Raw genomic sequence first — 26,103 nt, forward strand, 5'->3', positions numbered from 1 at the left:
AATATCATTACTTATAATGCCTAAAAAAATGTATAATTATTCAGACTACAATCAATAACGGAAATCAGTTAAAAAAGACATTGTTACTTACTTCACGTCAGTAATATTTTCATAAAGTTGACCATATGTTAGACATTTTTCAATTTGTAGATTTCATTGCTATTCCAGGTTAATATTTTTGTGTTTTAAGCGGTAGTTTGGTTGCCGAAAGCTTTGCGACAAACTATATTCTTTTTGTATAAATAAAGGTTACACTCATTCACTTAAGCTAAATTCTTTTTAACTTGTTAGCTCGTTAAATTTTTAAGAACTTTCGACCACTTTAAGCTATACATTTATATATTTATATTCGACTTTCACTGACACTGACACACTCTTAACATGTACACACGTATGTATTTAACAGATGGATTATATTATATAGACACCAATCGGAGCTGTAAGTAGAAAGAGGAAAGGAGAGATTAGCTTTCGGAACGAGTTACAGGGCCTCATAAACATTTTAGTCACATAAACGCGCTGGATCCCATCACATTACAACCCTTTATCTAATTTCCCAAAAAGCCGTTCCGTGACCTTCCCAGAAGCATTACCAACAACCTCCCACAAATAATTGGTTGTAAATGCAAACGTAAGCGACGCTAACCCAAAAGCACCGCCCACGGAACAATTTGATTGCACAATGGCTAGACACTGGCTTTGTATGAATGGTAAAGGATACTCAAAGGGTTCACTTTCACTCACAAACAACCCATTTGTACACACGAATATGTACATATATATGCATACATTTGGTCAAATAAATCATGATGTATGGATATCTATACGGTTCATAGGGAAGTGTGTATAAAAAATACTACATAAATGGGTGGTTTAAGATAAATAACATTGTTTTGAAAAAATAAATAAATGAATGTCCTTAGTAGTCTTGCTCATAGCATAAGGGATTGAAAAATCACAAAGGACTTTTTGGCTATCAAAGACAAAACTGGTGCTTTACATGCAGAAAAGTATGCTACAATTTCCTATATCGGTACTCTAAACATGGAATAACTTTCTTTCGCATTTATCGAAAGGAACTCATTGCCCGAGAGAAATATTAGATAATAGATGTCAACGTGAAATATACTTTTTTTATTATACCCTTGACACTTTTGACACTGTGATATTAATGTTTTAAGAATTTATCCATTTTAATTAAAACTGTAAAAGGAAGGAAAAGGAAATTAAAAATCAAATTTATGTTCGATGCAAAAATACAAAGTTTAACAATTTCTATTTCCCAAATATATAATTAAGACACGTCAACAGACTCAAACTATAAAAATAAAGACTTTTTGGAAATTTTAATTTGCCAAGGATCTAAATTAATTTTGAAACATCAAGCTATATGTATATCGAATATTTCTCCCTGTTGCGTACATTCTCAATTGGAACGTTATAGAATTGTATGAGTATCAAATATAATGTATAAGATATAGGCAATTCTCGTGTGTCGAGTGCGACATACGTACGCATTCAAACTAAAAAAACATGTGCCAAGACTTTATTTTAATTTTACAATACTTAAAACGTATAGCTCTTGGTTGGCACTATAATTGGTGCTTAGATCGATATTGAACCCTTGTTCGTTTTCAAGATATTCACTAAAATGTGCTACATTCGCACGCGACAAAAACAGAAGTTACATTTGCAAGAAACCAGTTTAAGGTCTGATTTCAGCGAAACGTGATGAAAAATTGTATTACAATAAGTTTTAAATAATTAAGCAATCAATTATCTTAATAATGTATTTTGTTTGTTTTTTAAATATTAAGAAGTTATTTTTTAAATTCAATTTTAGTCCGGGTCGCACGTGACATGTCGCACGCGACATTTTGGAAAGCGATAATTCAAACTAAAACTGTAGGAATATTGGAGATCGCATATGTATGTCCTTTTGCACTTTATATTGACTCTTTACATTCTCTGTGTGATATTAGAAAGCAAAAGTAAAAGCAAAATGCTTTTGTTTAAGAGATTGGCATCAAAACAAAACATGACATTTTTTATGTGTGTTTTTGATAAAAATAACACAATTTGCGTTTACGCGTGTTTGACATAGATTTTTTCAAAATTAATTTTAGAAAATTAAAAATTATCTTAGTCTTGATCAATCTGACCCATTTTTTATGTAACCATGTTAAAAATACTCGTTTTTAAGCAATTTTAAGTTTTTGGCGACGGTGGACCTTTCTGGAGAATTGCCCATAGATATTTATGTTTTAGTAAATAACAACATAATTTTTTTTACCAATATTTATTAATATTTGTCTAATATGATGGGTTGTCTGTAAAATAAGTGTGTGACTTTGCTTTTAACTACAAAATGTGAAGTAAGCTGTAAGCGTATGGCAAAAAGCTTGGCTGGCCAGTGTTATTGTGAACAGGTGATTATATTCATGCTGCATTTGCTGCAGTCCCAATCGCAATTAATTATTTGTGAAAACAATCAGACTCCTTTCAATCTTTAAAACCACGTTTATTTATTCACACGAAATGGTTAAAAATGTGGGCTGAGTTCTCTGTATTAATTAATTTCTTGGCAGTAAACGAATTTGCATGGCAAATAAATTTTGACCACTGGCCATATTTCTCTTCTTTTTATGGAAACCTGTAGCCCGAACAACAAGAAAAACCCCAAAACCTCACCCACATAAAGTGAAAATGTAGGTCAGCAATGTGAATTGAAAATCACAAAACAAATAACACACATATATACATATATGTACTCAAACGCACACATGGCTGGGAAATGTGTGTGTACTTTGGGCTTTGTCGCAGTGTAAAATCAATTTTCATGAAATGTGCCACGCGTCGTATGAGTAATCAGCGGGGAAAAGCCAAACAAACAGAAAGCCAGGCAGGAACAAAGAGCCCAACGTATGCGTAATTCGTCTATTGACAGCAGTAACATATTGTGGTATAAATCAATTTAGCGCTAATTTCAATAAACCAGACAGCCCATAAAGCACCAAACAATATAATTCGATAAGTAGAAAAGATGGCTGCTAAAGACTAAAGCAAACTATTTTTAGAGGACCTTGCCTATTGGCCATAAAGGTCAAGGACCAAAATGAGGCTTTGTACTTTATTATAATTAGTTCAATGTACTCAATTAATTTAAAAAGTTTAAACATGCCTAGATGCCATTGATTTATGAGTTTAAATTCATCTAGGTGGATAAAAATTTAAATATTATCCTATTTAATGTACATGAAAGGTTTGTTCATAACTCAAACAATTATTTTCTAATGTTTTTAAACTTTTTTCGAAAATTAAATCAAAATGATAGCACGAAAGTATAAATTTTCTGTTGTTTAAGTGCGCAAACCTTCAATTATGGCTGAATTAACTATGAGAGTCATTAAAAGCGACCTAACGCATTACGTTCTATGATTGGTCTACAGTGAATTCCACCACGAATCTGCAGTGTAAAATAAAATAATTATTAAATAATAATAATAAATAAAAAAATAAATAAAAAAATAAATAAATTATACTATTTTACTATTGATTATAGTAGGGTACCATAGAACCGGTAAAGCTTTATAGTTGTATTACAGGATAATAATAGTAATTTTTTTAGCTAATTTTAGCTTCTTTAAGTGTTTTTTTAGAGACTGGCTTATGCTGTAGTAGCACAAACAGATCTAAAAATTAGCCGGCAACCATTACTTTATGTCTGTGATGTTAAAACCAGTTGAGAATTAAATGCGAAGACGCGGGAAATTCGTAAAGCTATTGTACTGCGGTAGTAGAGCTGATTGTCATTATACTAGGCGATATAAAAACACATATAACACATCCTGTGATATAAACTATTATACAGTCACCAAGGCCAATGAGAATTTAGATATACTGCATTTTTGCTGTACTTCTACCCACAGAAATGGTTGATTTAGTAGGATGATTCAATAGTTGAATACAAAAGGATTTTTTTTATGGTTTTATTTATATGCAACGTAATTCAGCAGAATGGCAGTACAATTCTCAATAGCCGTCATTTGCAAACTATATTATTATATTTGAGTTTTCTGATAATAATAGAGCAGGAAAGAAACGAAACGAGTTGCATCTCTTGAACCACACAAAATAATGTTATTTGATTTTAAAATAAGTTTGCGTACCTTTTTAAATTATCAGGACCATGATAATTAAGTAGCAACAACACATAATAATCCTGAAGTTGGGCAATTTCGATCCTTTTTGCCTTTGCTTGTTGAGCTTGGACTGCAACTGTAGCTGAAGTTGAAAATATTCAAAGTCGGAGGACGATGCGTGGATGACGTTATTCTTTCCAGCGTCATTGCCGATTTCTTCACCTTTGCTTTTCCGGAATTTGATGTCGCCGCAATTTTTTATGCACATTTTCTCTAGCTGACCTTTGCTTTGAGTTAAATTATTGTGCAAACTTATTTGATTACGGTTTTACGGTTTCACAATGTCCTCTCCTTGTGCTGATTTCTTTTCGTAGATTACATATACGCGTTCTTTGTTATCAAAGTCAAAGGTTTTCATGGTCGCGAAAGTTTGTCTGTAGCTCTTCCTTCATGAAGGCAATTTCCATAAAATATGTAAAAAGACCAAATGAGAACTTTGGTTAAAGTCGGTCAAACATTTGCTGTCCGAAAAATCTAAGAGGTAATAAACATAAAACGGAAGGACCCACTCAAACCGAAGGAGAGCGCGATTATTACCCTCGGAGGAGGGAGACCAGAAGGAAACCCCATTGAGAAGACATCCTGCTCTCGTTAAGAAAAATGAAGTGGAACTACATTTTAAGTCTGTATATTACTGCAATTAGGACTATTAGTTATACAACTTGAAAAAGTCTCCCAAAATAATGAGCTACAGTTCCTGCTGCTGTCTCTTTTGTGGTCACAAAACTATAGTATACTCTTTGTCTGTACACCTGTTGAAATAGGTTTTCCGACTGAATACTTTTAAAATGTCGCCAAGCCGGCCATAAACCTTCTGTGTTACCCAAACAGCTAACTTAATCACGCGTCCTTTTCAATCTACAGAACAGTATGGAGTGGCATAAAAGTTTGTTATGGCCAGGAGTGAGGATGCTCCAGGGAGTCTTTGGCTTTAACGGAGGCAAACGCGTTTAATTCAATCTCATTGGGAAATATCACACATATGTATGCCACGTGCGGCTACCTGGGCAAAGGCCGGGGGGCTGGGGATAATTTTGCACAAGTTTGCAACTTTCACTCACTTTCACCTCATTTGACGCGAACTTTTTGACGCTGTGATACCGTTGCTGTACCACCGCTCTGGGCTCTTGGCCGTGTGACGAACGCCTCGCTCGCTGCCGTTTTGTATACTAAAGGACATCGGTGGCCTGGCCACTGGATGCCAAGCAGCTGCGTCCTCCTGCGTTCCTGTGGGAAGACAACTCTCTCTCTCTCTCTCTCTGTGGGCTCTCCAACTCTCTGTGGAAATGCGCGCGCAGGAGCGTCCAGAGAGCTGCCAAGTTGGCCAGTTCTTGGCTTGTTTATAACAACAACTGTGGCAGGCAACAACAGTTGGGACGCAAGTACATATATATATGAATGGCCAGAGGCGTCGATTGCCGTTGGGCTCGACCATGTCCATGTTTTTCAGCTGCGTGTTTACTGTTGCTATTGCCCAGTGCACTTAGCTTGAACTTTTGGTGCTGGTTGTCGAAAAAAGAAAAAAAAATCGTTGGCAGCAAGCGACTTCAAGGCAGTTCTAAAGATTTCGCCTGACGCTGACATCCAGGCGTTGGCCGGGCCAAAACACTCCGACATGCTCTAGCCCACACACACACACACACCCATGTGTGGCTGCTCCTTAGCCATATCCTTGCGCGACTCGCACGCCCACCAACCGACTTTGAAATAAATTCACGTTGGCCTTTGGCTTTGGCATTGGCCACTCTCATTAAAGCCAAAAGTTATAGTCTTGCTTGGCATAACGTACATATAAATATATATATACTCAAGATGTATGGCCCATCAAGTTGACTAATTTGGTGCTCTCAGCTTACTGTCTGTCAATGAGTCTATAATAGCTCCCAAATAAATGTCCAAAATGGTTCGGCCTTGCTGAGGGGAAACTAATCTCTTTCTCGAAAAAAAAATATTTACATATCCCTCATTTACAAATTCCGAATAAAAAAACCATAGCTTAGATTAATCTGTAGCTAGATGGATATCTTATTTCCCTTTATATCCTTATTTATATTCTACAACACGTAAACAGGAAGCGTAAGAAAAACCGTGTGTTAAGAAATATCATAAAGAATCAATTTGAGCAAGATGAAGATGATTCACAACAAATATTGCAGATAAATTTAAAGAATTTTGGTGGCAAAGTTAAAGTAGTTTGCTGTCTTGTTGACAAAATGTATTAATCTTTAAAACTTGAAAGCTAGAACGTGTGTGGGTTGACCGATATCTCTATCTTTTCCCAATCTGTCAATGCATATAGGAACTGGTTCGCTCTAGCTGCGATTTTGCTTAAGATATACAAAACTGTTTTGCATATCAACTGAAAACTAAGCGACCTCTGCTCCTCCACTTCCTCTTGCCCCTTATTTGTGCACAGAGTCGAGGCTGACTTGGGTATTCAACGAAATTATCATGCCGCCTTGCACGCCTTGCCCCCGTACGTGCCGTCGCCTGTATCCTGTATATCCGAGTCCTTGAGCCGCGGGCGGAGAGCCGAGGAGCTGCTTCTATCCCACCACTTCCATTTCCACTTCCACATCCACGGTCAAGCTGCTTATCTCACACAAAACACTGGTTGCTTTGGCAAAAGAAAACGACGCGACTTGCCAAACATGAACCAAAGCAAAAAATTACAAAAGTGAAATATCGAAATCTTTTCTATTCAAAGCAGAGAACGAAAAAATTGGTAAAAATTATACAAAAGTTTATGGCGTGCCAAATCTTGTAGGTTTTCCTATTCAATTGTGTATCCTCACTCTGCCTCAACAAGTTTCTCGTTGGAGAATGTGGCCGCTGGCCTGGCTTAAAGCCCCTCTAGGTAGATGTCGTAAAACAATTGAGGAAAAGGAAAAGGAATTTGCAATGCCCTCGGACATGCATAAAAACCCGGGCTGCCGACTGATGGGGAGGAGTTGCCAAGGCAGTTAAAAGGCAGTTTTATATTCATTACAATCCAAGCTGCCGGAGCAAGGAACAACAACAGCCGGCAGCGATAGCTACCAACAACCAGCCGCAGCAACATCAACGATTTACGACTCCATACCGAGTAGGTCGACATTTTTATTATTACGAGTGCCACAGCTCACCTCACCTCACCTCACCTCACACGGGCGGTGGTGTGGTGTGTTTGCCCCACATCATCTGCTCACGCATACACTTGCCCACCCACATAATATCACAAAATGGCCACTGGTCGCCATGGCACAAATACAAAGAAAGGAAGGAACTATAAGATTTCCGGGTCCCAAATGTATAATGAATAATCTTTACAGATTTCAATATGCATCATAATGCAAGTTGTTTAAATTAAAATACATATTTTTTGGTTATTATTTCTGTGAATGGCCGTGCACGTAGTGACGATGAATAGGCAACTATTGCATACATATATCCGATCTGAACCATTTATACCATTATCAAAAGATATTTGCGTCGTTCCCGATACCGCTAAATTACTAAATAAATAATAATAACGGCAGCTGGAAACAGCTGTTCCATTCAAACTGCACATTCGATATATTTTGTAATTTTGCGACCACGTCGTCGCTGAAAATATCGCCTAAATAACGTATCTTATAATAATTATTTTATATTATATATACATATTACAAAGATTAAATTAATTGCTTGCGACTGCCTTTTTTGTTTAAAGTGCAGACAATGTTGAGTAGTTCATTCTACAGCTAAACACATATATCGGCGATATATTTAGAAGTTATACCCAAATTGTACAACTTTTTGAAACATCATACTACGCATTTCTGAAAAACCGTTTGTAAGGGAAATGACATAATGATCTTCTAAAAAGCCGGTGAATTCTTCTTGATTATATTTTTATATGACTTTTTCTAAGGGATATGTTATATCAGATTTCAGTAACCTTTTTCGTTCAAAATTTAACTTTTTTATTATTTTACTTAAAATAAGTAAGTTTAGCGGGAAAAACAATATAATAGTAGTGGCATCATTTTAACATTTTAACAGCCAATTGGTTCTAGCCAAGATGATTTATTCGATCCTACAGGAACTAGTCTCAATATTGGAGCTATCTGAATGAAATCCGAATAAAACTGACCGAGCAAATCGAACAACTGTATCTTATGAAAATGGTAACAATCGGAAAATTTATAAAAAAAAAAATCGTTATTTTTCATAACACTTTTATTTACTCTTATGTATTGTAATTTTTATTATTGAAATTTGGTTTATTTTATGAAAATCGGATGTTCATAAATATCATAAAGATGCCATGTGAAAGATCGAAAATGAAAATTATCGATATGAAAATTAAAATGACTTCATTATTTTCCAACATGTTTGCATATAAACGATGATTTAGTTATAATTTCGATTTAAAAATAATGTTCTTAACATTATCTATATCGGGCGAAATACAATGATTTAAAAATATTGTTCTTATTATTATTATTATCGGACGATATACAATGAGCACGATCGACAAATGTATATGCAAATGTAAGAATATATATATATGGAAAATATAAATTTAAATCTATGCATAAGCCCAGAAATATTGTTATTTTTTCGAATTAAAAAACACATGCTTTAAATATACCAAAAACTAATTATTGAATTATATATATTTTATAGAACCGACAAATTTTTCTAAAAGCCTAGGGAAATAAACATATAATTTGACCGAAATGAAACGATTTTAATGCAAACTAAACGGGTATTCGGCGTCTCGATATCTCAGTTTATTTTATTTTAATATTTTAGTTAAAGAAATCGCTTTTGACTAGATTTATCAAGAGTTTAAGTTTAATCAAGAGGAAAATTAAAATACAAAGACCGTCTTACAAAGTTGTCTATTTTAAAAAAATTGCAAACTTCGGATAGCCGAGAAATGTATTATTGGAGTATAGTTTTAGGAGTGTTAATTAAGGTTGTTATAAATAAACCTGATTATTATTATTACTGAATTTGTGATAGCTCTAATAAAATAAAACTTAATCGATTGCTGCCTTCATTTTGAATCAAAATTGCCAAAAGAAATATTAACACTCTAATTTTAAGCTGTTTGAGATATAAGAAATTTTGAAACATTTCGATAAAAATATTTCATAAACTGCAACAACCATAATTTGATTTTTATTTGCATTTTATATACAATATAAGAATGATTACGTTCCCTGCATGTATTGACTTGACTAAATTATTTTTTTGTAACATAATAAGGAAAATTTTGATTAAACTAGTGACAATTTTCAGGAGTATAATTTTTGAATTTAAAAGTCTTTTAAAGAGCATTTGATGAAGAAAATCTAACAGTAGAATTATTGAAGGACGAATTGAAGTACACACTCTTCCATATATGTATGTATGTATGTATGTATGTATGTATATACACATGCACACACACCTAAAAACCCGTAGACACACCTAAGGTGAAGCCCCGAGCTCACATAGACAACAGCGAAAGCACGAGCTGTAGCTGGCAAAATATTGCAGCAGCGTGAAAAGGGAGGGAGAAAAAGTGAAAGTAATGGGCAGGCTGAAAACTTTTTCTTTCGCTTAAATAGCCTGACTGAAACTCTCTACTCGGCTCAGCTATTTCTGAAGGACTTTCGGTCCGCAATTTTTTGTTCCTGCTTTGGCAATTGCTTATTTGTTTTGCGCTAAAAATTAAGCGGCCACGAAAAGTTTGTGGGTTTGGTAAATTACTTTACACGGCACTTGAACACGCAGGCAACGAACAAACCAACAAATGGAAGAGCCGAATTAAGTTTAATTAAATTAAAGTAATAGATAATATCGAATAATGGAAAAACTTTTTACAAACAACTTCGAAGAGCAGCTGTATTATGTACCCACACGTACTTTGGGTCTACTCCTACATATTTCAAATTATTTTAAATGTATTTAATAATCTATAGAAGTAATACAAAAAAGCTAATGAAACTCCGACTTTGATAGCAGCATTATGTTATTGCTGTAAATAAATTCCAGCAATTTCTCCACAAATTACATTTCTTTTATTTTCGCGAAACTTGAGTAAAACTATTTTCCCTACCTACGGTAAGAGATAGCAACCCATCAATTATAATAACGATTGCCTTCCAATAAGAATAAATGATTATTATCAGGCACCGGACACTGCAATTACTCTCTGCACATAAACTACTCGTGTAACCCACGGCTGATACTTCTCAACTGATAAAGGACAACTTATTCAACGAATCGAGTCCAAATAAAACAGGATGCAGAAAGTAAAGACAGCCAATTTGGCCGCGTTTCAAATGAAAGTATTTTATCAGGCAATTCCTGGCTGTTTGCCATTAAAGGACACGCATAAACGAAACTGCCTGATAAGAGATACATTTTTTACGTACTTTCGGTTAAAGTTCGAGCGACGAAAGCCAAAGCAACAAGACGAGGACGAAGGAGTCGGTCCGGTCGAGAGGTGGCACTAGCACTAACACGCACGTTGACATTGAATTTTAATTTATGTTTGTTGATTACATTTAGTTCTTCAGTTTTTTTACATGAAAAAACAAGCAGATTAACACGAATTTAGCCATGCTCTTTAAAGTGTTTCTTGTTTTATTTTGAAAATGTTTATGCCTATGTACACATAGTTAAATTTTTTGTTGCTTTTTTTTTAATATATGTAATGTAGCTACTGTTGCTGTTGGTGGCTTTAGAGGAATTTCTGCTGTATATTATTGGTTCGGTTAAAGGTGCTGTGAGTGTGTTAACGAAATAAGGAAAGATTGTCTACTGAGTGTGCAAAACTTGTCCGAGTCCTGTCGAACCAGAGCTCGCCTTCGCCGTACCACCGTGCGTATGTGTGATATGCGTTTCGTGCTTCCATCTTCCTCTTTCCTTTTGTTTTAGGAAAGTGCGCGCGCAAAATGCCTATGGCGAAGGCGACACAACAGCTGTGCCGTCTCAGCTGCTGCTGCCGAGAGAGGAACGGAAACGGAGCGAGAGAGCGCTGACGAGAGCAGGAGAAAGTTGACTCTCGGGCGCACGCTCGCCGAAGGATGCCGAGTCCGTGCTCGGCTGCAGGTGCGGGTGCGGGTGCGGGTGGGACAGATGTTAAAGTGAAAGTATTCTTGTTGATTACCATCCTTCAAAGTTGCCCACATTGGAAAGGTCGCCAATTTCACTGATAATACAAATCCTTCTGTGCTGGCAATGCCGTCACAGCTGTTGGCGCAGTAACCGAGATGAGATAAAGAGAGCGCGAGAGCGGAAATACAGGGAACGCACCGGAAGTGAGTTTTCCAATTGACTATTGACTCTTATCTATTTTTTATTTTTAAAATGTAGTGTATACTCTTTATCTGAAAGTCAAAATCAGATAAAGTTAAAAGTAAATTTAAATAAAACTGTTTTTATACACCTCTAGTAAGTATAGTTATTTATTCGGACTTAATCGATTCGATCGAATAAAGTATATTTATTTAATCAAAAAAGAATTTAAATCTATTATCTATCTATATGTATCTAGGGCTATTGTAAATTTCAGTGTTCCAAATGTTTGTAAATAAAATTAACTTTGATCTAATTAAAAGATTTGTAATTTTATCCAATATTCTTTCCATTTATATGTGCACATACAAGTTTATTGTTGGTTTTTCCTTAAAATACGGATAAAACCAATATCAATTTTCCCAAAATTGAATGTCTATCAGTTTTATGACTAAGACCTTATTCCAATATATTACAAATATTTCCCTGTCGAAATGATTGTCATGTGAACCATAAACGTGACGTCTATCACAAGCATTAGCTATCTGAGTATTTCCGTTTGGCGACTCAAAGCAATTATAGCTTCATTTACACGGCATTTTTTACAGCGAACTTGAAGCCCCAGAGACTGAAAAGAATCTCGATGCAAAAGCATGAACTTATTGGTGCACTATATAACCCAGCAAAGTCGACAATATTGTCGCACTCTGCGAAAATGGAAATGTGGAACACATCCCCCAAGATGGATATCATTCTTATTTTATGTCTAATGATGGCATGCGGTGGAACTGCCATGCCGCCCGAGATGCCCAGATACAACCAATTGGGGTAAATATTTGCATTATCAGGCTTTAAGTATATAAAAGTCACCGTTTGTTTTTTTAGTAGACTAGGTCCACCAGGACCTAGCAGTAAGAGCAATATGACAAGCGATAAATACCCCAGACTGCGGACAGAGGAGACAACCTCGGCAACTTCGGTCTTCGAGTACTCTCTGTTGGGTCAGGACCCAAAAGATCAGCACTGGTACCGCGTTAGTCTCACCCCAAAGGCTAACAACACAGCTTACAGGGCCCAGTTCGCCACTCGTAAGCATCCGCCCTTTGATGAGAAGCTGGCCCACCGGCACGATAAGACCATTCAAGACTTGCTCAACTGGCTGGACCGTTCCGAAGATCAGAATCTCTGGCAAACTTACCGAGATCTTCTGGAGTACCCGTCACTGGAAGTACAGTCAGCACAAAATGACAACAGACTGGAAAGCAGCAGTAAGGAGCAGGTGCCAAAAAAATTATGCAACAGACGCGATCATTTGTTGCTGGTGGGGGATAAGGGAACTACCACTTCCACACGCCCAACTCCAATCGAAGGTGAACTCAAGAGGAGAGATGGCTTTGTGTACTTTGTGAAAGGTCTTAAGCCATCTACAGAGCCTGTGGTTCATCATTGAATTATGTTTTAATTCTGAAAAATAGCTGTTTGTTAATTAGTTCAATTAAGTAAATTAATGGAACATTCAATACATTCACCACTCTCTATTAACTATATATTTATGTTACTCGTGCTTGATCATGATAAAATATTTTTTTTTGGTATTTAAATATAAGCATAATTTATTTTATTTATTTCAATAACTGACAGATATTTGGTAAGACAATTAAAATTGTTTTGCTTATTTGCGTACTTAATAAATTTATTTTTTGCTTCTGAATTTCAAATTTTGGAAGAATACATTTTTTAAATCGTAAACTCAAAGCAATTTTAAGATTGATATCTTAAATTCCATAGAGACTTATTTAATTTAAAATTTATAATTAGCAGAGACAAAGATAAAATATTCCTCTTTTTAGATAACTTTAGTGGATGTAAGCTCCTTCTTAGCTTTTGTTTCGAAAGAGCTTTTACAGCCAAGCCTTCACCCTAAACTTCTCTTATACTCGAAGAACATTAACGGTTAAACTGGGCTGCTTAGGTTGCCAAATCTTCGAACAGTGGAATGGGGTCTTGCCCAAGAACCTAGTTAGCTGACACTTGCTGCTCCATGTTGGCCCACATTGAGTACAACACAAAAAATGAATTGATACAAATCATGTCAAGAGCAATGCAAGCAAACACTTTTGGCCTGAGCTCAATGACCAGGTGCTGCCCATTACTTGGACTCTTCAACAGCCCTCTGATCATGGCTCCACCCATCATTCCTACTGGCCCGCTCTTTGCTAGGGTCCTCTAGCTCATAGGCTGCCCGAAAGACCAGCTTGCCCTTGCCCTGCTTCTGGTCATAGGTCAGCAGGCTTGAATTAAAGTCGGTGGAGGAGCGATCCCCGAGAGATGTATAGCCCCGATCGTACAAGCAGCAGTATGGCACATCGTTGACTCGCAAGTAGCTCCAGATATCGTGATAGCTCCACTCCAGCAGCGGGAAGATTCGCATGAGCGCCGGCCAGCCGTTGTCACAGGGCAGCATCTCCGGCACCACCCCGCAGCCGGGATCAGTACGCCGGCAACCAAGGAACATGGCCCGCACCTGGGGATCCTCTTGCACCAACTGCTTGAAGGCCAGCTTCATTACACCTTCGAGTCGCTGCAGCTTCACTCCATACCGCTGGGCACAGCAATCGATGAACTGTTCCAACTCTTCAAAGGGATCCGCGGGCCTTACGTACACAGCTCGCAGAGTCATAGAAGGTGGCTTTATTTTGGCCAATATATCGAGCAGCACGGTGCAATCCTTGCCGCCATTAAAGCACAGCATAAGCTCATTGGGCTTATACAGGGTCATTGCCCGTTTTATCAAGTCTCTGGAGTAATCCACTTTGTCCCCCAAATTCAAACTTGGCTTGGGCTTGTCCACGAAGTCTGTCGCTGGTGGAATATGAAGACGTCGGTATTTTACGTGATGCCGACACACGCTGAGCAAGAAACGCGCAGCGCACTCCATTTTAATAAGCTTAATGCAAATTCCAACCTTTTGACAATTTAATTTAGTTCACGATACAAACTACATAGAATAATCTTTTTGACATATTTTTAAAGACAGTATAAGTTCCTTTGTTTCTCCTAATCTCAGCCCTCTCTATACGTAGACCACTCGAGGTTGGTGTGCCGCAAAGTCCCCACAGCAGACCCAAAAAATCTATTGCTTCCCACTTTTGCTGATGGTACAGGGGTTTTTAGCGGAGCTTACTGTGCTTGTGATGCCACGGACAAACTACAGATTTACCTGTAATGCTTTGAAAATTGAAACTGCCGATGGAACATCGGGATCAATTCGGCTAAAAGTGCCACTGTAAAGACAAATACTTTGGAATCACGCTCAACACCCGCATAACCTTTGTGACGCACACTAGGATGGTCAAGAGTGCTCTTGAAGGGAAAGCTAGTATCACCCAAAGCATCATCCTTGAAAAACAATCTAACACTAGGAAATGAAATGAACTTAACCACTTTGTAACGCGGAATAACCCATTTATAGTATTCCTCTGAAATCTTTTCTATATTATTTTTACTACTGTTACTACTCTACAGTAACAGAACAAAAATATTTTGTTTTAATACATATAATCTTAATAAATCTTATACAATTTTAAAAAAATTTACTTTTAAGTTTGTCATTTATATTTGTACATTTAAAATTGTATAAAAGTGGCGAGCCCATATAAAATAATGCAAATATTAGCGAAAATGTAACAAAATCTAAAATTGTGGCTTAAGATATTTATGCATGCGATTTTGTTAGAAAATATTATTTTTCTCCTAAATATATTAACAGCTCAAAACGAAATCAACAGATCGCTACATTTGAATCTAATAGAATATTAGAAGATAATGAAGAGCTGTGCGTTATTTTAATAACAATGTTGTTATATATACATATATGTACATATATATTCACAAGTTTCACCTAATATTACTCCTCATCTTTTGACATTGTAAGATATTTAAATCGAAAGAAATCTCCAATTTAGGTTATTACTACATACGAATATCTAAATAGCTTCTCTTTTTAATAAAGATCAGTGAAAACTTGTTTCCGTTTTCTTTTTTATTAGTTAGCATTTTCTTTGTAAAGATTCGGCCAACGACAATTCGTTTACTCAACAAGTTCAGTGGCCCAAAAAAGAGTAGAGGAAATGTTTGGTCTTTTCCATTTCTGTTGGCCATGCAAAAAAGCCCCCTACACATTGACTTCGAGACCGAAAACTTGGTCAGTGCTGGCTCGACATTTTTGGCTGCAGTGCTTCAGAGTATATAAAGCCGGAGTTGCGAAGCCAGAGACATCGCAGTCTGTTCTCAAGCCAGTCTAAGACATCAACAACCTCATCTCAACATGAAGTGCATTGCTATCATCGCCGTCGCCTGCCTGCTGGCCGTTGTTGCTGCCGATAAGGAGGATAAGATGCTCGGCTCATCCTACGGAGGTGCCGCTCCTGCAGCTTACTCCGCCCCAGCTCCTGCCGCATACGCCGCTCCCGCTCCTGCTGCCTACGCCGCCCCCGCTCCGGTCTCCATCCCGGCCCCGCCCTGCCCCAAAAACTACCTCTTCAGCTGCCAGCCCAACCTGGCCCCAGTCCCATGCAGTGCTCCAGCCCCAAGCTACGGATCCGCCGGCGCCTACTCGCAGTACGCCCCCGTCATCGCCCGCCAGTGGTAATATAATCCATAGAACCACATGACAACCGATCCATAAAACGACAATTGAAACGATCTGCAAAATATAATTTATGTTAAAGCATAACAATTCGTTGGTTTTCATTTTCTGATGTGTTTTGGGTTTAATTAGGTAGCAAAGATTCGCATTCGTGCAATATAATTTTAATTTTTTCGGCCAATTTCGATTTGAAAATCTAAATCCCGAATATATTATTATTAAAGAACAATGAAGTAGTTTCCGGCTTTTAAAATAAAGTATTACTTTTTCACCCAAAAAAAGAGACAAATAAGATGTATTTACGATTCTCAATCTTTTTTTTATTTATTTAAATGTTTAGAAACTTAATCAAATAGAGTGGCGCGTTTGTTTTTATATTCTTTCAATTGAAACTTTAATGTGTCCATAAAGAAATAAGAACAGAAACGTTAACAAACTTTAAAGCTTATGGAATAAAGTAGAAGCACTAGGGATCAGCTTATTGTAAAGCTGTAACTCCATGTAAGTTTTTTTACAAAACAAAATTCGAGTTAAATGAAGAAGACTTCGTGGAGAATTAAATTCGTTATTGCTTGGATGGAATAATGGTTGAAATTCTAAAATCCGCACAAACATATTTTGCTTTTTATAGTAAAACATGTCGTTGAGTTTCAATAATCGTCCGGATCAACGTTTACATCATCAAAGAATCTCGCCGCCTGTAATTGTTTCCGGATGGCTCCCACCTGGGTTAGGATTTTAGGCGATGATGTAGAAACGGTGAACTTCTGCACGGCGGGTACCTGTGAATAGATAGTAAAACAAATGTAAATTTTGTTGATCTTCCAATACTAATAATGAAGTAATTACATACCTCCCAGCGCTTTTTAAGGTTGTCCATCTTTCGTTGGCCATTCTCTGTTTTCGTAGCAAACGTCGTTTCGGTGCGCGTCATTTTTGGCATCTCGCGCAGCAGGGGCATTGACAAATTGTGACCCGCCGCCTCCCTCAATACCACATCCCTTCTGGCTAACGACTGTGGCGTTGTCTGAGTGCCCCGGTGACGCGAATCGCTCTTGCTTCGTTGCAACTCCATCTGTTTTTGCTGCTGCTTGGTGGCAAGATCACCATAGTTCCGGAGGTAGCGTGACAAGCGCTGATCTGTTTGTCGTCGCACTCGCTCCATGGATTGTTCGTCGGCACTGTCCAGTTCGAAGCTGGTGTTGGCACTACCCGAGGCTGCTGCCGGAAGCTGATCAATGATATTGGCCTTGAATGGCGTGTCCTTGTGATCCTCATGGAAAATCGAATTACGTGCAATATTAATAGAGTACGGGGGCGAGACTGCATCGGTAGAGTCATTAGCTGGCGGCACTGAATAGTTCAGTTCCAAGACTTCAAAAGCATTGTCCGAAGAAGCATCCGCCCTACGGGTTTCGATTTTTTCATTGACATGAGTGCGTTCCGTGTCCCTACCGCAAGCGATCTCTTCTAGGCAAAAGGAGCACAGATTTCGACGACAGTTCATGCAGACATTCCGCTCTCGCTGACACGCGCGACAAACATCGCTTTTGGCCAAGCAATCCCCACACATGGCATAAAGGCGCTCGCATTTGTGGCACACCAAGGCATAACTGCTCTGGCAATTGTGTTCGTTGGGGTCGTCATCCTCGCGATCATCTTCCTGGTGTTTTCCCTCCTCGGAGTCGCCTTCGGCCTGTTTTTCTTCTTTGGTGGCATCCCTCCGGTTCGGTTCACTTTGCTTCAGCTTTAACGCCATCTTACGTTGGCATCGCAGACAACAGCTTTCGTAGTTCTTTAGCGGCTCGTCGCAAAGCGGACAGATCTTCTCGCACAAATGGAAGCACTCGCGCTCAATCTTGGCCATTTGAGGCACCTCAAACTCGAGATCAACGGCCGCCGGCAACGGCTGGCCACGTCTGTACTCGTGGTGAGCCGAGTTACTGAAGTACTTATACACTTTGTTGGCGTTATTGCTTGTTTCGGCTAAGTTGTTGGTTGTTCCTCTGCCCTTGTCCTGCAGCAACTGGGCATCCTGTTCCAGTTTGGTCAGCAACTGTTCGCGCATCAAGCGGTTCTGTTCCGAGTCAAAGCGTGCCTGTGAGTATAGTGAGAAAATGTATAAAAGATTAGCACAATTACTTAGCCGAAGGACATTTGCAATTATCTTTCATTAGTTGGTTAATAGGTAAAGACCAAAATAGTCCTATCAATTACATTACATTCTCGTTGGCGAGCGGTTTGTACGTCGATAGCATCTACTGGTTATGTTATAGTAATTCAAATCAATAACAATTAAGTCTTATTGCCGTTTTTGTTACATATTCAATATCTAGTAATATAAATAAGCCCAAGGTTCACAATAGACGTACTGCCCGCATTTTTATTATTATGTAGTTCTGCGGCTTGTTAGGAACATAGGATCAATGAAAAATGTAATCTTCATAATGCACAACGGGTGTAGATTAAAATTGCGACGTCGGCTCTAAAAAACTCTGCCTAACAATCGTATAAATTTACGCATCTTGTTTCTACATTGATCTTAATTTCTTCTGAGCCTGGAGTTAAATTTATTCATTTTGCTATATAATAATTATTTAATTATTTTTAACCAATTTTTGGAATAATTCAAAAAGAAACAAATAAGGAAGTTAAGTTCGCCACGCCAAAGTTTGTATACCCTTGCAGATTGAATTCGATCATTAAAAGTTAATAAATAAATAATAAATATTTAAAAAAAAAAGGAACAGTCACCTATATTTAAAAAATATAATACCCAAATCATACATTTTATGAAATTATGTTGAAAAATAAATAAGTTTTAAATATTTTCTAAAAATATTCCAATCGTTTTATGACAGCTATATGATATAGTCGTCCGACTTCTACACGAGCGGAAGTATATAGAAAACCTACTGCAAAACTAAGCTTCCAAACTGAGAGACAAGTTTGCATAGAAACGGACATGGCTAGATCGACTCTACTATTGATGCTGATCAAGAATATATATACATTATATGGTCGGAGATGACTCCTTCACTGCGTTGCAAACTTAAACCAGATAAGCATAAGTTTAAATACAGAACTCGGAAAATATTTCATATTGACCCTAAAATCAAAATCATGTAAAATAACAAAATTAAATAGTTGATTTTACCTTTTCAGCGCGCAGACGTTCCCTTTCCAACTGCTCCTCCAACTTTATTGTCTTGAGTTGTGCTTCCAGACGTCTGAACGAGATTAATAAATAAATAATCTAAACAGTTGTGTTTAGCAAATGGTATATACCTGGTCAAGGCCTCTTCTTGTCGTCGCTCCTTTTCTCTTAAGAGCTCGATGGAACGACGCTTATCCTCAATTTGCTGCATAAGATCTCGCTGGTAATCCTTTTTGCGAGCTGTTTCCAGCTCAGCACTACGTAGATTGCGTTCCATAATGCCATCCCCAGTTACAATATTAGAAAGCTCCACATGGCCAAGATCCTGGAGGAGCTTATGACGTGTTGTGCCCGGCCGAATTTTAGGCGGCACATAATTGGGATTACTATTTACAATTAACTCTAGGTCAGTCTTATCAGTTGTGCTCTGGTTGGATATGCTTGTGCTAGATTGGCTGGAGGAACGGGGTTTCTCGGGGGCAGGAGCTGGAGCAGGTTGTGACGTCTTCTTTACGTGACCCGGTCGTTGATGCTTGTTGGTGACTGGCGGATGGAGCATCTGGAACAAAAGCAAACAATTATTTGGCAGCTCATAAATTTCACACTGCTAAGCGCTTAACGAGCGCCTAGCACATAGTTCGAATAAATATTTTTATGGTAATCTCCGGACACTTGCCTGGTGCTTGAGAAAGTTCTGCTGGTTCTCGCGCTGTCGCTCACGCAAATAATTTTGCCGCTTCTGATTTTCATTGTTAAAGCCGGGAAAGTAGGAGTAAAATGTGTCCGTAACCCATTGCTCCATATCATCCTGCGTGCGAAAGAGAGTTGTTGTATGTATTTATTATATATTCCTTATCGCGCTCTTTCTTTTTCCAACTCTCGTGTTCCGTACGGCGACACTACTAACCACCGTCAAGAAGCTCGTATACATTTTCACATATAGGCGGGGAGGTGAGGGCAACAAATTATCCAGACTTCGCTTTTTGGGGTCAGCAGCACCAGCTCTTCGAGCAGCACAAGGAGAAGCAGGAGCTGCTCCGCCAAACACTCCACAATGCCTACTGCCATTTTTGCACATAATTTTGTATGCCGTCGACGCGACGTCGCAGATCGCGTGCACCGATGGCATCAACAAAATTATATACAAATCCACACAAATATATGGGGAGAAGAGTTCGACTGAGTCAATACCCAGTATTTAATAGTAAATATCCTCGTGGAGGATAAGGTCCTAAAATCTTCTTTGAAAAAAATTAAAGACAATGATATAGATTTAAATATTTTGTTTCCTATCTTCTATGTCCTGAATGGGCTTCTTCTTGCCCTTTAATTGATTCAAGGTTAAAATCCCGCACAGCTGATACTCATTAAATGAACTAGGTTTAGTATTTAATACTATATTTAAGTTTCTGAAAATAAAATATGAAAAACTAGTTTATTCAATTTTGCCTTCCTTCTTATATGCCTCCCTTCGGTATATAAGGGGTAAGAAATATAATAATATAAAGGACGAGCACCGTTCCCAAAGCCAGGAGGCGCCTTTAGCATTGGGCTGAGACGTTTTGCAACGCCAATTTATCAACAAGGCCCAGCTGTTCCACCATTCGGCACGTTGCCTGCATGCATTACGCTTCACTCTATATTAGCCATGATGATGTGCACCTTAATTAAAGTACGTCTTAACGTTTTCATAATTTAAGTTAAGTGCCTGGATTGAAGTGCAGGGACATTTCAATAGCTGTTCGAGCCCTTCCTAATTATGTGCAATTAACCAAGAGATTGTGAACAAAGATTAATAATAGTCTTACAACGAATGTTAAAAAAGCCATAACAGACCAGCGATTCAGGTCAAGGAAACTATCAAAATAAAGACTGCAAATAAGACGGGCAAGTGGAGGAGCAAATGGCAAGGAGCCAGCTTAGCTCCATGGTCACGCAGCTCATCTCAGGTATGGGAAATGCGGCAAGTCCTCTATTTGTTTTATGATCCGATAGTAGGGCTAAGAACAGTGGATAATTACTGAATTTCTTCATTATTTTGATAAAGTTAATAAAGAGTCCAAAAAATTATGCTATTTATGCTATGCGATGCATTGCTTATTATTAACTGGCAGTTATCGATCGAAATAAGGTCTCCATCTCTGATACCCAGGAAATTTACCGCGCTCAATATCATACCAAAAATAGTGTATATTAAAATTAAAATATATATATTGAAATCAATATATATATTGAAATCAAAATTATCGAAAAATATCGGATTTAAAATGAAAAAATCCATTATTATCGATGTTATAGAAAAAAAAAAAATTCAATTTATTTGTTTTATTTGTGTTATTTTTGTAGATACAGCTGACAGAGTTTGAATAGACTTTGGTAACCTTTCAAAATATTTATTATATCCACCCTCCCTAAACGACCCACTGTACATTTTCCGGCCATTTCTTTGAGTCTATTTACTAGGCCCATTCATCGAATTCTGTTGCGTGTCACATCAAAATTGGGTTAACTAAGTGCCTGTTAGGTTATATATACATATATATGTAATAAATGTGCGAAAACTAATGAAAGTGCGACGTGTGAAAGCTGAACGGGAATGGACGCCTTTGTTGTCGCCACGCTTCAGTATAAGTTCAAGGGCAGCTCGGCGGAATAAAGCAAGGAGACAACGGACATGAACCTACCGCTTTATTGGTAAAATAAAATAGAAACGAAGAAGTGGATATACAATTGTGTTTTAGTAAACTAAACTAAACTATTTAATTACAAATTTATAAAGATCGGTGGTGGTGCTGACATTTGGGCAAGGTACCATTTTTTTTATCTACATAAAACTCAATTTTGTGATCCAATAAACAAAAAAACAACTTACATTAATAGTCTGACTAGATATTTTAATGAAATAGAATAATATATATTTGTATTTTTAGAAATCGTTCAAATATTTGGTTCACGTCATTTGATTTATTCCTTTTTTATTTAAGTCAATTAGAATGTGCCTCGTTTTTCCGTTCGTTGATTTTGATTTGCCGGCAATCAGGGACACGCCTCCACATTCCGCTTACCTCATATACATAGGTTTGGTTTGAGGGATTCAGAGAATAGCAGAATAATATGTATGCAAAGTAATTTCAAGTTCAGTCCCAAACAAGAGCAAGCGCAACAAACGAGCTTCAAATTACAACTGAGAGCGCTGCCAGAAAATTCATTAAACGAATGGCTGGCCTGTTCACAGCAGAGCCGGCAGAATGCTAACTGGAGCACGGAATGTACTAACTACGGTAACAATAGCCAACACACAACATCAACAGCGACTACAGTGGCTACAATGGGCCATGCAACATTGATAGCGGAAGGAATCGAGGCCACGACACGAGGAAAACGCAACAAAACACGGAATTTCAAAAGTCAGAATGTAAATAATTAAAATCCCGAACTAATTTGGCCGCCGAACGTAGCTACAAAAGACAGGTGACCATATATCTCTGACACCGTAGCAGGTAGGACAACAAATTAATTACTAGGTGTGCGGGTGAGTTTGTAATTAAATGTATAATTAAAAAAATGAAAAGTGAAATCGAATAAGTGCATAAAAATCATGTTCTGACGTCTATTTCTTGCACAAAATATTTGTTGTTTGTAAAATTTATGGAATGCTTGATTTTTTTAAGATACAATGATTTGTCTAGCGCTAGGTAAAATTTGCAAGAAGTTATTTATGTCTTTTTGGATTGGCTATTCAAATAGCCGATAATTATTACAGTTCCTTGTTTTTATTTTCGAAAGTATTTTGGCTTTTCAGCTATTTTGAAATGAATATTTTTGAGTTGCAACAAATTTACAGCTCGTGAATAAATTTTGATCTCTTAATTATGACAATTCAAAATGAAATAAATTAATCAAAATATTATAAAATGAATTTTCAATTTCTTCTGTTAAAAAAAATTCTTGTTGATTTTATATCTCTGAGAATGGGACTTACCCAATGGCGCACGGCAAACTCAAGGGAAAATAACACAATGAAATCTTTGGTTCAACTGAGACAAAGATTTTAAGACAAACGACTTAAAGTCTCTGAAAATGCTTGAAAAGGCATGAGTAACATGGCTCAATGAGGCGTAGAATAACAAATTTCGCACATTTATGGCATTAGAAATTTGCGATGCGGTGCACCAATGAAGCGCAACGCAACGCACATTTCAAAGCTCCAACATATGTATACATGTAAGTACTCACCGACCGACGGATTGGCAAGCGATTCTCACTTAGCGGTCGCCCGCTTTCCAAATTGCGCCGTAGCGACACATTTGGCGACTTGTACTGACGAGCGCTGCCGACGAGCAGCTGGCGTTGGTTTGCCAATTCCTTGGTGGATTTAGATGGGCTGAAGTCTGCCTCGACCTGCACCCCATCTTCCCCATCCACACGTTCCAGGCTTCCTAAGTCCAAGTCCAAAAGAAGTTCTTCGTTTTGGCCGCCGGTTGCCAAGGAAGGAGACACAGCGACGGGTTCATTGGACTCCTTTGTCCTGCGACATTGCACATTGAAGTCGGCGGCTTCCAGAAGCAGGGCTGCGGGGCATGTCAGCGGGTTTTCGTTGGCCAGCCGCTCCCGATCCTTCTGTAGTTGCTGACGCTCCAGGGTAAGGAACTGTTGCAGGTCCATATCTGGAAGGGAGATAGTATCAGCACATGAATATTATCCTTTGGTATTGTTAGGCACACACCATTTCGACTTGAAGTAGTTGTTTTTTTCAGATATCTTATGCCACCTGACTATATGCGCCTATTTTAATTGCATTAATCTTGAATGTTTTCCGCGTTCTAGAGCTGGAAGTGCAGCTGGGGCGACCTATTCCGATAGTATCGATGGAACTATCGAAAAGTCTAGTTTCAACATCGATTCTATCAATTCGTTTGATTCTAGTCGACTATCGCATTGAAACTTCCGCCACTACCATTTTACACAAGTTATAATAGTGCGATTCTACTGCACATTCTAGAGAATGTTTTATATATTTACACAAATAATATGGGTAAATTAGAGTCATCTCTATATGTAATAAAATGGCAATGAAATGGGACTATAATACACAGCCACTTAACATGCTAAGCTACGAAACTTTTATTAGAAATAAAAACATAACATAAAATAACAAAAATAGCAAAATGATCTTTCTGGAGCTGCGAGGGGTTAGATACTAAAATAAGAGATTCCGAACAGATGTTATTTTGTATGAAAAAATGTGAAATGTTTTTATTCCAAAAACTTTAACAGAAAACAAAAATGGACTCGTAGTAAAAACGGGTCCTAAACGAAAAAACAGCTATCGATACAAAACATCGATTTAGTTTCTCGCTACTATCGTTCGCGGACCCCCAGCCCTAGCGCTGTCTTCCTCTTTCTTTTCGTTTCGTTTCCGGAACATACACACACGTGGATTTTGTTGAAATTGCAATTAATTTGCCAACAAAATGAAGTAAGCATTCTACAAATAATGTGTTTTCTTCATTTAATATAGTATGCGTTTTCAGGATCGGCTTGTGTTCATTCAGCGGGTACAAAATCTACCCTGGCCATGGCAAAACCATGGTTAAGGTTGATGGCAAGGTATGTGTGTGTGTGTACAGAATGCTCCGCAGACATGATAGCTAAAGCATGCTATATTCGTTCCCTCTCTTAGAGCTTCACCTTCCTGGACAAGAAGTGCGAGCGGTCCTATCTGATGAAGCGCAATCCCCGCAAGGTTACGTGGACCGTGCTTTACCGCCGCAAGCACCGCAAGGGCATCGAGGAGGAGGCCTCCAAGAAGCGCACTCGCCGTACCCAGAAGTTCCAGCGTGCTATCGTCGGCGCCTCGCTGGCCGAGATCATGGCCAAGCGCAACATGAAGCCGGAGGTGCGCAAGGCGCAGCGTGATCAAGCCATCAAGGTGGCAAAGGAGCAAAAGCGCGCCGTTAAGGCCGCAAAGAAGGCCGCTGCCCCCGCACCCGCCAAGAAGTCTGCGCCCAAGCAGAAGGCCGCTAAGGTCACGCAGAAGGCCGCTCCTCGCGTCGGTGGCAAACGGTAAATAATGCCTGCCCCCCGTCGGTAGTGATGTGCTAAAGTTTTAATAACAGGATCTAAGAAACCAGAAGTGAAACAAAAATTAAAACGCCTCAAATGCGAATTTGTGGTTACAAAAAAAAAAGTCAATTGTGTCGTGTTTTTGTTTTTCCAATTCTACAAAATTGTGCACAGAGAAAGGTTAAGTACTGACAAAAGTGAAGGGATGTGGTGATTACAGCCTGAATATTCGCGTTCATGTCAAGTGAAGATGTTATTAAAATGAACTTAAAAAGTTAGCAACGCAGTGAAACGACCCTTAACATATTGTTTATCATCATATGCCAATAAGCCATGTCCGTCTGTCTTTTCCGCCATTAAACCACCATTGGAAAATAATACCAAATCTACTTTGAAAATAAACTTTAAACCTGACAACGGTAGTGAAACGACTATATAGTTTATATATATTGTGTATCAGTATAAGCAGGCGTATAAGCCATGTCCGTCTGACTTTTTTCGCTATGAAACGACAGTAGGAAAATATTATCAAATTGATTTTTATATTCTTACTAGATAATATTACAAATCACCTTAGAAATAAGTAAATACTTCAACTTCGTATCCAATCCTTCGGCGCACTTTATAAAAACTATAAATTTTTGTGTACACAGTCGATCCTTGACCAGCTTCAATTTAAATATTAAAATAGACTGTGACTTACAGTGAAAGAGAAGTGATTCACTGCGTTTCAAACTTCAGATTGAAATTATTTAATTTAGAATTCAGTTAAA

General features: G+C 38.0%; 7 protein-coding genes across 13 annotated transcripts in view; 3 read left to right on the forward strand and 4 right to left on the reverse strand.

Moving 5' to 3' along the window:
* The window catches only part of LOC110185134 (uncharacterized), an 89,843-nt gene extending 78,859 nt beyond the window's left edge, over positions 1-10,984 (reverse strand). The window contains exons 1-3 of one of the 3 annotated variants that reach the window (XM_086832128.1): positions 10,595-10,984; positions 4,170-4,588; positions 92-437 (exon numbers count right to left, since the gene is read on the reverse strand). The gene's annotated coding sequence lies outside the window, so the exon portion shown is untranslated. Of the gene's footprint in view, positions 1-91; positions 438-4,169; positions 4,589-5,263; positions 5,398-10,594 lie in introns of those variants that run through there. The other 2 variants (XM_086832129.1, XM_086832130.1) reach the window with 2 other exon arrangements.
* Positions 232-4,410, reverse strand: LOC110185081 (uncharacterized). Its single transcript, XM_086832133.1, has 2 exons — positions 4,170-4,410; positions 232-437 (listed from the first exon to the last, which is right to left on the reverse strand). Exon 1 carries the CDS (start codon positions 4,408-4,410, stop codon positions 4,174-4,176), a length of 237 nt encoding a protein of 78 aa, XP_086688259.1. The 3' UTR covers positions 232-437; positions 4,170-4,173.
* A 1,089-nt stretch (positions 10,985-12,073) lies between the features above and the next one.
* LOC110185110 (uncharacterized) lies at positions 12,074-13,168 on the forward strand. Of its 2 annotated transcripts, none has more exons than XM_020953804.2 (2): positions 12,074-12,287; positions 12,345-13,168. In XM_020953804.2, exons 1-2 carry the CDS (start codon positions 12,103-12,105, stop codon positions 12,907-12,909), a joined length of 750 nt encoding a protein of 249 aa, XP_020809463.2. In that variant the 5' UTR covers positions 12,074-12,102; the 3' UTR covers positions 12,910-13,168. The 2 variants fall into 2 exon arrangements, with proteins under 2 accessions (XP_020809463.2, XP_020809462.2); XM_020953803.2 differs by having other exon boundaries at positions 12,348-13,168.
* Flad2 (Flavin adenine dinucleotide synthetase 2) lies at positions 13,123-14,517 on the reverse strand. Its single transcript, XM_020953767.2, has one exon. The coding sequence runs from the start codon at positions 14,395-14,397 to the stop codon at positions 13,609-13,611; it is 789 nt and encodes a 262-aa protein (XP_020809426.2). The 5' UTR covers positions 14,398-14,517; the 3' UTR covers positions 13,123-13,608.
* A 1,200-nt stretch (positions 14,518-15,717) lies between these two features.
* Positions 15,718-16,197, forward strand: Vm34Ca (Vitelline membrane 34Ca). The gene has a single exon (XM_020953754.2). It carries the CDS (start codon positions 15,787-15,789, stop codon positions 16,108-16,110), a length of 324 nt encoding a protein of 107 aa, XP_020809413.2. The 5' UTR covers positions 15,718-15,786; the 3' UTR covers positions 16,111-16,197.
* Positions 16,198-16,405: 208 nt separating this feature from the next.
* Positions 16,406-26,041, reverse strand: LOC110185105 (uncharacterized). Of its 4 annotated transcripts, none has more exons than XM_086832134.1 (7): positions 25,903-26,041; positions 23,501-23,931; positions 19,941-20,072; positions 19,396-19,823; positions 19,265-19,337; positions 16,961-18,205; positions 16,406-16,889 (listed from the first exon to the last, which is right to left on the reverse strand). In XM_086832134.1, the coding sequence occupies exons 2-7, from the start codon at positions 23,927-23,929 to the stop codon at positions 16,758-16,760; spliced, it is 2,439 nt and encodes an 812-aa protein (XP_086688260.1). In that variant the 5' UTR covers positions 23,930-23,931; positions 25,903-26,041; the 3' UTR covers positions 16,406-16,757. The 4 variants fall into 4 exon arrangements, with proteins under 4 accessions (XP_086688260.1, XP_020809453.1, XP_086688261.1 ...); XM_020953794.2 differs by lacking the exon at positions 25,903-26,041 and adding an exon at positions 23,991-24,152; XM_086832135.1 differs by lacking the exons at positions 23,501-23,931; positions 25,903-26,041 and adding an exon at positions 23,247-23,380.
* Positions 24,666-25,752, forward strand: RpL24 (ribosomal protein L24). The gene is made up of 3 exons (XM_020953675.2): positions 24,666-24,743; positions 24,799-24,874; positions 24,948-25,752. Exons 1-3 carry the CDS (start codon positions 24,739-24,741, stop codon positions 25,332-25,334), a joined length of 468 nt encoding a protein of 155 aa, XP_020809334.1. The 5' UTR covers positions 24,666-24,738; the 3' UTR covers positions 25,335-25,752.
* Positions 26,042-26,103: the final 62 nt, after the last annotated feature.

The sequence above is a fragment of the Drosophila serrata genome, unplaced genomic scaffold (genome assembly GCF_035046125.1).
Source record: "Drosophila serrata isolate PLE 108 unplaced genomic scaffold, ASM3504612v1 contig_245, whole genome shotgun sequence".
NCBI classification, from domain to species: Eukaryota; Metazoa; Arthropoda; class Insecta; order Diptera; family Drosophilidae; genus Drosophila; species Drosophila serrata.

Bases quoted from the DNA above. Each gene is read 5' to 3' on its own strand.
- LOC110185081 (XM_086832133.1), bottom strand. From the start codon at position 4,410: ATGTGCATAAAAAATTGCGGCGACATCAAATTCCGGAAAAGCAAAGGT.
- Vm34Ca (XM_020953754.2), top strand. From the start codon at position 15,787: ATGAAGTGCATTGCTATCATCGCCGTCGCCTGCCTGCTGGCCGTTGTT.
- LOC110185110 (XM_020953804.2), top strand. From the start codon at position 12,103: ATGCAAAAGCATGAACTTATTGGTGCACTATATAACCCAGCAAAGTCG. The intron at 12,288-12,344 runs GTAAATATTTGC...TTGTTTTTTTAG, and splicing joins CCCAGATACAACCAATTGGG to TAGACTAGGTCCACCAGGAC.
- Flad2 (XM_020953767.2), bottom strand. From the start codon at position 14,397: ATGGAGTGCGCTGCGCGTTTCTTGCTCAGCGTGTGTCGGCATCACGTA.
- RpL24 (XM_020953675.2), top strand. The intron at 24,875-24,947 runs GTATGTGTGTGT...TCCCTCTCTTAG, and splicing joins TGGTTAAGGTTGATGGCAAG to AGCTTCACCTTCCTGGACAA.
- LOC110185105 (XM_086832134.1), bottom strand. From the start codon at position 23,929: ATGGACCTGCAACAGTTCCTTACCCTGGAGCGTCAGCAACTACAGAAG. The intron at 19,824-19,940 runs GCAAGTGTCCGG...CTTTTGTTCCAG, and splicing joins AGAACTTTCTCAAGCACCAG to ATGCTCCATCCGCCAGTCAC. The intron at 16,890-16,960 runs GTATGTAATTAC...ATCTATTCACAG, and splicing joins ACCTTAAAAAGCGCTGGGAG to GTACCCGCCGTGCAGAAGTT.